General features: G+C 40.4%; 1 protein-coding gene across 1 annotated transcript in view; it reads left to right on the forward strand.

Annotated features, from left to right (window-relative positions):
* The window catches only part of LOC136877612 (allatostatin-A receptor), a 362,104-nt gene that overhangs the window by 304,959 nt on the left and 44,390 nt on the right, over positions 1–12,755 (forward strand). The window contains exon 2 of the mRNA XM_067151787.2: positions 9,971–10,168. Coding sequence (XP_067007888.2) covers positions 9,971–10,168 — 198 coding nt within the window. The remainder of the gene's footprint in view (positions 1–9,970; positions 10,169–12,755) is intronic.

The raw sequence follows: 12,755 nt of genomic DNA on the forward strand, positions 1-12,755 counted from the left end.
AGAATGGAAAGTATACAATGGATAGAAAAAGTAAAGAATGAAGAAGTCTTAAGAAGAGTTGGGGAAGAGAGAAATATATTAAAAGTAATCAAAAAGAGAAAGCACAATTGGATAGGTCATTGGATGAGGAGAGATTGCTTGCTTATAGATGCTATAGAAGGAACGGTAAATGGAAAAAGGCAAAGAGGACGGAGAACATATCAGATGCTGGACAGTATCAGTATAGAATACAAGTATGAGGAAACAAAGAGGGTGGCAAGGGACAGGATTGCGTGGAGAGCTGCCATGTGAAGACCTGCCGTATGGCAGAACACTGATGATGTTGATGGGACCCAATGTGGGGCAAGTATTACACGAATATTAACACTTGAATGTTATGAATGCTGCTCTGATCGAATTCTATTGATTTATCCTTATGACATTGTATTTTAAATGAATGTTTATTTGAATATATCAATTGTTGTCACAGAAATCCATTTTGAGAATGGCCTACGGGGGATCCGAACTTATTTGTCTCACAGGTACAGAGCTAGCAGCCGAATCTGATCGCATCTCAGCGCCCTGAGCTACCCTGTTCGTAGAGGATAGTGTGAGGGTATAGTGTGGTGTGCGACTTATAGGAATGTTCGGAACTGCACACACACCCATTCCGCCAGTCAAGGAAACTGGTCTGTTTATGATGAAAATTCCTCTACCCGGTCGGGAACGGAATTCGCTGCCCCGAGGATCGAAGGCCGGACCGATGACCATTCACCCATGAAAAGGGACACATCTCCCGATGTGCACAATATGGTGGTGACTCGTTTATGTTCTGAGGTGGCTTTATATGGGGTCACTGCGAGTAGTTTAAGACACACTAAATGCTTCAAAGTACAGATACAATGTTCTAAAATAGTGGAAATGTATCGTGAGCATTTCGGATAAGATTTCATCTTACAGGACGATAATTCGCGAGTTCATCCTGCAGGTATTGCATACACCTTCCTTAGTCGTGGTGTTATAAACCGAATGGGGTGATGTTCCTATTTTCTATAGAACATACCTGGAATAAATTGAAGCGAACTATTTATGGAGTTTGTGAGCAACCATGTAATTGCGAAGACTTGCGCAGAATCATCAGAGATGAAGGGGTAGAATTGGATCATGATTAGCTTGATGTACTTGTGGACATTATTCCAAGACGGAGTGCAACACGTATCCAATCAAGGGGAAGTTCTAACCAAGATTAATATCAAAATCTCGCATTGACAAGCCAATGATGTGATATTTTCGAGTTTGGTCTAAATAAAATTTATAACAAATACAGTATATTAGGCTAAGATTAATCAGGATTATTTTTCTTTAGCGACGGTCACTATACTTCACAAGTGAAATAAAAGTGTTTTCGACGTATGTAGCAATCTTAGGACAACCATTCGAGACGGAAGAAGGAATTTATATTACTGTAATAACCTCTATCTGATTCCCTAGTTCAGTTATTTATATATCAGTCTTCCCGTTCATATTACTATTTTTGTATCCGTATTTGCCCTTGACGCTGATTGAATCTCAGAAATCGATAGCAGTCTTCATTCTGCCTTCTTATAGAAAGATGGAAATAAAATGAGGTCAGTACATTCTACTGGCAGAGGACATATGGTATAGCAACGTCAGCTATTTGAGTTGCATAACTAACGTATTTTGTCTTGGTCTAACCCATCTTTGGAGGTTACTTACTTCTGATTACCTCATTTGTCGCCACATTTTGCTGGGGTGATTGGCTCATACGGTAGTGTGCAATCTGTTTGAGCGCAATTTGAAGGGTTCGATCCGTACATAATGCGGGGTACATAAACGTGCTCAAATACGCCAGTCACAAGTCAACAGATTTAGGAGGACGTAGAGGAACATCTGCGGGACAAAATTGTGGCACATTGGCTTATCTGAAATCCGTAAAAGTAGTTAGCGGGACATAAAACCAGTGACATAATTATTTTATTATTATTATTAATTTGCCTGCTGTCATTTCTTGATGGATGCAGTACTTTTGCATCCATCTCTTGGCACAGGCCAGAGCAAAGTGTAGCTTCCACCGAAGTCCCAGTCAACATCCATGGCTGTGACAATATGGAAGCTGCTGGGGTATGGGTGTTGCTGGGTAATGACATTCAGAGCATGACTAGTGCTTCTGAGTGTTATGAAAGGTGTTGCTCATAGGGTCAGTCGTGCTGCAATAGCACTTTCTGACCCAGTGAGGAAAGCAATGGCAAACTACTTCACTCCTCGTCTTCCCTAGTACGCCTCATTTTGGTGCTGCCATTGGTTTTTGCGGTTTCCTTATAACCGCATAACCTTTGGTGGTGCTATTTGAGGATCCAACCAGCCTCTGGGCTGATGACCTAACACACAGACATTATATTATTATTATTATTATTATTATTATTATTATTACTATTTATTACTGAATTTAGCCCACTAGGGAGCGGTTACGACTAGTTCTCTTCGGATGCTCGCTTTCTTTCCCAATATCTCTTGAGTCTTGCTAATTAGTTTTTTTATTTCTTTCCTGTGAAAGAGGTTTGCGAGATTTAACAACTTTTGGTAGAGGAGACCACAAATTTATAAATTTACAAAATTTAGGTCGGTCTGAGACATCAGTATCAGAAATCCCATCGTAAGCTAAGTCCCTTTTTACTTCACTGAGCCGCATGCTTCCAGTCATGTAGCTTTTGATGAGTGAGAAGATGTTCTTCGCAAGCCTGTCGTTGTTCATTTTGAGAAGTTACCCATAAAACATCAACCGGCTATGTCGCATGCTAGTGTTAGCCGTTTACAACTGTTGGTACAGGTCAGAGTTCACTTTCAGTCGGTAGGCTTCATCCAGGAGCACTCTATGCCCATGAATTTTCCGGAGGATACGTCTTTCATTTTTTCCAGGTGCCTTTCCTGTTCATTAGTAAGGTCTCCGCAGCAAATAAGAACTGGGGTCTCACAACTGTTTTGCAATGGCATATTTTGGCTTTCTTCGAAATATACTTCTTGTTGTAACTGTTTTGCGACAGTTGGTATCCTGCGTTGAGTTTGGCACATCTGTCTAAGATCCCTTCCATTGGAGTGGATCAGCGGTAGATTGTCGGCCTCCGGATCCCAAGATAGCGGCTTCAAACCCGGCAGAGGTAGTCGGATTTTTGAAGGGCGGATAAAAGTCCATTCGACACTCCATATCGTACGATGTCGGCATGTAAAAGATCTCTGGTGACACATTTGGTGTTTACCCGACAAAATTAATTAAATCTCAGCCGTAGACGCCCAAGAGAGTTTCAGTTTACTCGAACTGCCATCTAGTGGGAGCCTAGAGTAAAACGGAACGTCTAAATTGACGAGCAGACAGCCAGCCAGATAGCGTCAAATTGAAATGTCTGCACACGGTAGCTGAGGCCATACGATTATTATTATTATTATTCACCAAGATATCGGAATCGATTGATTTTTTCTATCTTTTCTTAGATGGTCGTTAAAGGGACTTTCCCGGGGCGCTTACTCTCGAAGTACTTGGTCTTGTATGATATTTGTAGTCCTTTCTTCGGTGCTTTCTCGTGTACAGATCGAACAGAAACCGCAGCATTCTTAGAGTTGTTCGTTAGGATCGCGATGTCATCTGCGAAGGCCAGGTTCCTGATTTCGATCTTCATTGTTCCGGCTCTAGTATTATTTTTATTATTTTTTATTATTATATCTAACCCACAGTTCATTCGTTGAAGCTACATTGCATTATTTTTATATTCTGAACATTTTCGCATTTTGTTTTCTTTCCGTTTTAGTATTTACTTCCTTCAATCTCTTCATTATGTGCATAGCTCTTTGTGCGGAGTGTCAATCTCGGCATCCCTAGGTTGTGAGTTCGACCTTGGTAGAGATGGTCGGGTTTTGAGGACGAAAGTAAGTCCATTCGACACAGCATGCCACATGGTGTCGGCATGTAAAATAGTTACCTGTAGAGTTATCCAGCAGAATTGTATTACAACTCAGTCATACGTCGCCCAGTATCGTTCCGGTTTTCTGCCATCTGGTAGAAGCCCCGACGTTAGTTTCTGTAGTTTTCATATCAGTCGAATACCACGGCTGTCAAACCCTGCACTTCCCAGGCCCCGCAAAGAGCTGCAATTAAAAGTTGCAAGAAATGAGGTTCTGTGATGACGTGCCAGCTCATGTTGCTTGCAATGCCCCTTGCGCACCGAGGGTTTCATCATACACACACAACGCATCACATTGTCGACTACAACAGATGGGCTGATAATAATAATAATTGTATGGCCTCAGCTACAGTGTGCAGACATTTCATTTTGACGCCATCTGGCTGTCTGCTCGTCAATTTCGACGTTCTATTTTACTCTAGGCCCACTAGATAGCAGACCGAGTAAACCGAAACTCTATTGGACGTATATGGCTGGGATTTAATTAATTATTTATTAATTATTAATTATTTAATGAATTGTGTCTATATGGGGGGATAGTACCTCATGGGGAACACTGCAAGTACCTAGGTGTTAATATAACCGAATGATCTTCATTGGGCAATCATATTATTATTTTTTTGCTAGTTGTTTTACGTCGCACCGACACAGATAGGTCTTACGGCGACGATGGGGCAGGAAAGGGTTAGGAGTGGGAAGGAAGCGGCCGTGGCCTTAATTAAGGTACAGCCCCAGCATTTTGCCTGGTGTGAAAATGGGAAACCACGGAAAACCATTTTCAGGGCTGTCGACAGTGGTGTTCGAACCTACTATCTCCCGAATACTGGATACTGGCCGCACTTAAGCGACTGCAGCTATCGAGCTCGGTAATCATATTAATGAGGTTGATAAGAAAGGCTACATATCTCTTCACGGGGTTATGAGAGTATTTAGAGGTAGTAGTAATGATGTAAAGGAGAGGTGGTACACGTCTTTGTAAGACCACATTTAGAGTATGGTTCCAGTGTATGGGACTCCTGTCAGGAATATTTGATACGAGAACTGGAAAAAATCAAAGGAAAGCAGCACGATTTGTTCTGAGTGATTTCCGACAAAGGATTAGTATTACGAAATCGCGCAAATTTTGTGCTGGGAAGACTTGGGAGTAAGCAGACGAGACGCTTTACTATATGGCATGTTTCGAGCTGTCAATGGAGAGATGGCTTGGAATGACATTAGTGGACGAGTAAGTTTGATCGGAGGTTCTAAAAGTAGGAAAGATCATAATATGAAAATAAAGTTGTAAATCAAGAGAACAAATTGAGGGCAAATATTCATTTATAGGACGAGGAGTAGGGGATTGGAAAAAATTATCAAGGGAAATGCTTGATATATTCTAAGTTCTTTGAAAATGTTCAAGGAAGATAAATAAAATAAAGGAAATCTGCCACCAGGGCGACTGCCCTAAATGCAGATCACTGACGACTGAATGATTGATTGATTGATTGATTGATTGATTGATTGATTGATTGATTGATTGATTGATTAAAACAAATGTGTGCAGTAGTAAGTTGCGTCAGATAGGGCATCCGGACGTAAAATAGTTCCAATGCTATCTATGTGTGTGGCATAGTTTGTACCTAGACCCTAACAGAGTGTGACAAAAGTGACAGATTATTATTCATGAATAATCAAACTCCGTCCTATACTGAACTTTACATCAGATCGAGGAATGTAGATAACAATCAATCATTCACAGTGACGGGCGAGTAACACATTGCGGATTATTGTGAGTTATATCATTTAAATCAGGGGTTTCCAATTTGTAAGGGCTCGAGGGCCATATTGGAAACCTTAGTCATGTTCGCGGGCCGCACTTGAATAATAGGTCAATTTTCGTAAAATTCTGCATATAGTAGGCCTACAGAAGTATCATAATGAAAAAATAATATGCATAGTTCAATTGAAATAAATGTTTCATAATTTTACTTAAGTAAGATATTATTTTACAATTGCATAAAAATGTGAAATATGGAGCCGGACTGAGTGGCTCAGATGATTGAAGCGCTGGCCTTCTGAAGCCAGCTTGGCAGGTTCGATGTTAGATCATTCCGAAGGTACCGGGCGAGTTGGTCGTGCGGAGAGAGGCGCGTGGCTGTGAGCTTGCATCCGGGAGATAGTGGGCTCGAACCCCACTGCCGGTAGCCCTGAAGATGGTTTTCCGTGGTTTCCCATTTTCACACCAGACAATGCTGGGGCTGTACCTTATTAAGGCCACGGCCGCTTCCTTCCAACTCCTAGACTTTTCCTATCCCATCGTCGCCATAAGACCTATCTGTGTCGGTGTGACGTAAAGCCACTAGCAAAAACGAAAAGCACTCCGAAGGTGCTCAAATACGTCACCCTCGTGTCGACCGTAAAAGAACTCCTGCATGACAAAATTCCCGCACCTCGGCGTCTCCTAAAAACATTAGAAGTAGTTAGTGGGACGTAAAAACCAATCATTGTTATCTGAAATTTGGATTTTAAATATTTTAAATGAAAAATAATCCATTCAGATCAAGTGAATTTATAAAAAGAGGAAATAACATTAAAGAATGAACTAGTTCGGACTTGGGTCTATAACGAATATAAAAATTAATACATTTTTGAACGACCTATGAAATATTATTTCGTAACTATTCTTCACATTATTTATTAAAGTGCTCTCGCGGGCCGCATTATGGCTTCGCGGCCAATTGCACAAGTACCAATTGAAACATCGGCGTCATAACCACACACAATTAATTATTCAGTGAATTAACACAGTACAAGGACGCATTGCTTCAGTGTAGCTTAACTAGCATTTTATCCGTTTATATTCCCATCCTAGCGATGATTAATTTATCCTCGTGATGATGACATAATCCACATACTCAGTATACCAGCATTATCGGCGAATGCGAGGCCTGGAAACAATACGAACACATAATTAATCGGTTCACTTACATGCTCAAACAACATTAGAATATTCTTGTTTCGCTGTATTGAAACTATAAACAACGTACCGAAATAACGTACGTTTTATCGCGTAGAGAAAGGCCGTAATCTTCACCTTTGTTGTCCTTAGTTTACATGGATCATCTACTGAAAGGTATTGGTAGGGATTCAGTCCGGTGGAAATGTAGTAAGGAGTTTGGCCTATCCCGACGACTTGGTCTCATGGCAGATTGTACTAAAACCTTGCAATCTAATATCTAGGTACTTGAAACTACAGTAGATGCAATGAGTATGATTTTAAAATTAGCCTTTGGAAGACTAACGTGATGTCAGTAGGTAAGAAACCTAAGAGAAATGAATGTCAGGTTGTGAATGTAAAGCAGGAACTATTAGATCATTTCAAGTACTTTATTTACTATGTTTAACATCCCAGGATGGCAGAACGGTAAGTGATATTGCATTAAGGTGCAGGAATGCTAATGCTGTGAGCTTGCAGTTGCGATCAACAGTATTCTGTAAGAATGAAATCATCACCCGGACGGAACTATTTTTACACCGGCCTGTTTTCAGACCAACTTTACTTTACAGGAGTGCGAGCTGGGTGGACTCAGAATATCTTATTAATAAGTTAGAATGATCGCTGGTACAAACAGGTAGGAAGAATGGCAGGCGGCTACTTGGTATGACGGGATAAAGGCTATGTTAGGAATTAAATCGATTGATCTATACGCATTAACCAGCTTCTGTGGTGGGTTCATGTGAGGCGAATCGAGGAGGATAGGATACCTAAGAGAATAACGGACTCTGTCATGGATGGTAAGAGAAGTAGGGGGAGACCAAGACGATAATGTTCTGACTCAATTTCTAATGATTTAAAGATAAGAGGTTTAGAACCATACGAGGCCACGTAACTGGTTTGGCAGTATTTAGTTAATTAACGGAGACTTGCAGACTGAATGCTGAAATGCATAACAGTCTATAATGAAGATGTATGTATGCATAATAAAATGAACTTCTCTTTCATGTGATGAATTCTACTGGAATCAATATTGAAGTAAGCCGCAAGTTAAGTGTGTCAGGTACAGGGTGTTTCAAATTGCAAACAAAATTAAACTGAAAGTCACTCTGAATTAATAACCAAAGCTTACGCGACTGCATGCTCACATGGCGTCCGTCTTTGTACACTACGTACTCCATACGGTCAATGATCCATGGAACCATATCACCAGACTGATATGGTGCTATAGCATTTATCACGGATTCGATGTTGACACGCAGTTGGTCATGAGTACGTGATACCGAGTGAAAGACAGTTCATTTACAATAATAGCAGAATTCGTTGCTGATAGTGTCAGGCATGTTTCTTTGGTACAAATGGAAAAGCAGTTGTGTTGATACTGACCTTTGAGGTATTCCATTCATTATTGTAAATAACTTGCATATCTTTTGTCCTATCATAACCTTGAAATCAAATTCATGGGCGACTATCATGCGGATTGTTATTGACATATTCTCTCTTCCTTGTCTGAATGTTTTGAACCGTTGAAATATTTGAATTCTCACGAGCCACGCTTCTTCAAACTGCTGTTTTTTAGGAGTCTCTAGAAAATTTCTCCAGACCCTTTCAGCAGTAAGAAATTTGATGGTGAAATGAGTTGCTCTATACTGTGTGGCGCTGTTCATTCATCTCCCTTGTAGAAATGAGACACGGCTGAACAACTGGTTCCTAACTGCCTCAGAATACCCGCACGTATGTATGTATGGGTGTATGTTGGGTGGGGGTGGTGGGGATGCGTGGGTTGCTTGTTAACTCATCTAACGCCGCTATTCTGTGCGGCGACGTTGTTCAGTTTGTGCTCGGTTCTGCCAGTGCTTTGGACATTTCAGTACTGTCAGTGACAGCGCTGTTAAGAACGGTGTAGAACGGTGCAACTGAGCGACGAAGGACGGCAGTGCAGCTGAGTGGTAAGGGACAATGAATATCGACTACCGTGTTTGAGTGAACCGTTACCGCGTACGGAGTTGTGAGACTGTGTTTATGCACGCGTAAACTGTGAGTGTATGTGGCCGCTAGTAGTTGTACTGTGAGTCTAATCGTGTACTGCCCTAGGGTCCAAGTGTCAGTTGCAGAATTACCGTAGTGTTAATGTTTTAACTTGTAAGTGTCTGACTGAATACCTGTGTGAACGAACTGTGAGAGCACTAACTACAGAGATCGTGTGCCTGTGTAATTGTATAGTCGTTAATTATGGTTAGTAAGCGAATTATAGAGTAAACGCTACCAGTCATGTACTTATTTGCCTACACGTTACATTACAATGCCACACTACTTTCAACGGAAGTTTTATAAATCAGGAATGAATTTCTGAGCTACTGCATTGCAATTGTTATGCTATATGCAAAGGTATTTATTTCATTTTCCGCAATTTTCTTATGGATTTTTATGCGTCACTCATATAAACTAAGAGCGTCAAAACGGCGTTTTTACACTCCGATCCGTAAGCTGCAGTATGGGAGGCTCCTTGCATGTTCGACCTGGTAAGCATCAGTCGCCAGTCTGAATCTCAGCTGTTATCATGGTGAGACAGTTATCATTGCAAACCGTATTTTCGTATGTAAAAGTCCTGGTTTCATCTTTATGGTCGTGTGAACAGTCATAACTCTCGCTATTGGTGTGCAGTTAGTGCAAGACGAATAATTGGGCCTAGTTTTTTCAGGTAAGGTTGTGTACACGCTTAAAGCAGGGCGGCCATGCGTGACGTAGGTTCGGCAAAGGCAGCTGCCGTAGCGCAAAGTACAGCACCGTGCGTTCGATCTTAGTTTATGTCAGATGCCCTGAACATTTACTTATTCCTAAGTAAAGTTGTATTGTCATATATTTTTAATTTCTAATTTCAATGCGTAATATTATTTTTCTTTTTGTGTAACTGTTTATTAGGTTTTTGTTATTTTTAGGTAACTTGTGTTTTACTTCAATTTTTTGTTTTACAGCTATAAGCAGGAATTGGAAGTATTTGTTAATAATTAAAATAATAACAAATTTCTTTGTATTTTTCCAGGTGATATTCTTCCTGACGTCCTATGTGATTCCACTGCTACTCATCTGCGGCTTGTACCTGCGCATGCTTCTGAGGCTATGGCACGGTGTAGCTCCTGGAGGTCACGTGTCGGCAGAGAGCAGACGCGGGAAGAAGAGGGTTACAAGGATGGTCGTGGTCGTGGTGGCCATCTTTGCCGTCTGCTGGTGCCCCATTCAGGTGGGTTCTCAGACTTCCTAGATTGTTGTCAGCCTGCTTTTTCTTGTGGTATTTCAGTAATGCATTAATTTAGATTTAGCACTATCCTAGGAACTAGGATATGAAGGTTTCCCACTTGGATCAGAAGGAAAGAGTTCACATTAACATAAAACCCCTCGGAATTGATGATCCTTCACTACTACACGATTGTACTTTTGTCACTCGCTCACGGCTCAACATAACCACTACCCACCTTCAGTGCGCCCATGCGTGTTGGCAATAATAATAATAATAATAATAATAATAATAATAATAATAATAATAATAATAATAATAATAATAATAATAATAATAATAATCCATTGCTCGCTGTGCTACGCTATATCCACTTGACTCCAACCTCTGCCGGCCGCTAGCCTAGAGATATTGTCGTGAAGTTTCTTAATTCTTCCTCTCCGTTTCTCTAAGTGTAAGTTTCGATTCGGGGGATGCTGGCTTCAAACAGACTATAGACAGCCTTCAATGTGGTCTCCCATTCACACAATTCTTGAGCTATAGCTCAATTACAACCATGCATGGGACTTTCCTAGTTATAAAGTAAGATTTATTTATCATCAACAGGTTATTTTCCTAACGAAAGATCATTCAATAAAATATAATATACAACAAATACACCTTAAATAAATAACACTGATTTCCTAATATAATAACCAAGTTCAAACTAAATATTTTTTCTGGTTGCTATTTTGTTTTACCTCGCACCGACACAGATAAGTCTTACGGCGACGATGGGATAGGAAAGGCCTAGGAATGGGAAGGAAGCGGCCGTGGCCTTAATTAAGGTACAGCTCCAGCATTTGCCTGGCGCGAAACGGAAAACCGTCTTCAGGGCTGCCGACAGTGGGATTCGAACCCACTATCTCCCGGATGCAAGCTCACAACTGCGCGCTCCTAACCGTACGGCCAACTCGCCCGGTGAAACTAAATCTAGAGACCTCTATATATGCATATTTACACCACCTTAAATAAATAAATAAATAAATAAATAAATAAATAAATAAATAAATAAATAAATAAATAAATAAATAAATAAATAAATAAATAAATAAAACTAAATCTCCTTAAATAACTGACATTATTAAACTACATCTAGTAACATTCCCATATTTACATATCTTACAGATAGGGCCTTACATTCATGAGGTCATTAGGGCATGTCTGAGTGAAAAAGGTCCACTGATTCACCCACCTCATTCAGTGATGTTAGTGCCCTCACAAGAGATGAGTTAGCCCGAGCCACAGTTCTCACTTTATACCTTTGCCTAGTATAGCGACGAGGAACATGTAATGGAATCAGCTCCAGTAATGTTGAGCAATCCACTCTATTCGTCAGACACTGGCACATTGGCACATTTGCGGCGTGAGTGCAATGTCCTCATGCCCATAATCTCACAAAAAGACTCGTAATCAGACGAAGAGAGAGAAATACCCAAACCCTTGTAGTTAGTCTGTGCAAGAACTTTTGCTGAAGAACTTAACTTTACCATTGTTGACATTAAATTAAGAATCTTAGAATTCATTCAACTTTAGAATAGCCATTGCACGTAAGGTTTTATTTTTATTATTTTATTTTTATGGGTGTTCAAAATCATCACCCATGGCTTAGCTTGAGTTTTATAAATCGGTTTCTGACCAGTTTTGCGTAAGTGTTATTTTAACCAGGATGGGTACTTTGGGCAAAGATTATGTAAATAGACTTTGTAGCGAGATAAGTGATGACAAGTAAAATTCACTTTGATGGGTGAAATATTTCCGAGCAGCTACACACTCTGTTCTGTAATCTCAGGCTACTGAGCGCGGCGTGGACAGTAAGGACTGACAAAATTTAATTGAACAGTAACGGAAATAATCCCTCCGCTCGTATAATGGCAATAAACTGGCACTTGTTCTTTGCGATCGCCTGTGAAATCTTGTAGCTTAAGCAAAGCTATGATTCATTCTCACAATGTTTCTTTGGCTCGTTTAACAATTTATCTGTCAATTGTTGCAGTACTACTTCTCGATGTCATATTCATTAGCAGTGCATGCATAATAACGACATTTTTACACACTGAAGCACTTGTCACAAATTAAGTACTTCGCCATACCCCAATACTCCAGAAATAGGAACAGGATTTTCCAGGTTTCTCATTTTATCTTTACTATCCAACTCTCTTGATTGACTCTTATTCTCTTCCGACTCCGAAGATGTTTAGGCTTGTGAAGCCTAAAGACTTCTTCATTTTCACGACCATCGTGTTTTTTAATTTTCTTTTGCTAATGCCTTAATTCCTCGGAAGATTGGATCTCTTGCTTTTCTTTTCTTCTTCTTATTCTTCTACTACCAATTTTCACACATCTGTGGGTTCGCAGGTGCGAACTGTGTTGCAACATTGAATTGGCCCTGTTTTACGCCGGATGCCCTTCCTGACGCCAACCCTATGTAGAGGGATGTAAACTCTATCTCGTGTTTCTGTGGCGGTTGAAATTGTGGTACGTTGTCTGAATATGAAGAGGTAAGTGTTGGAACAAATATAAATATCCTAATCGAACGTGATTAAAATTTCCG

The sequence above is a fragment of the Anabrus simplex genome, chromosome 7 (genome assembly GCF_040414725.1).
Source record: "Anabrus simplex isolate iqAnaSimp1 chromosome 7, ASM4041472v1, whole genome shotgun sequence".
Lineage (NCBI taxonomy): Eukaryota > Metazoa > Arthropoda > Insecta > Orthoptera > Tettigoniidae > Anabrus > Anabrus simplex.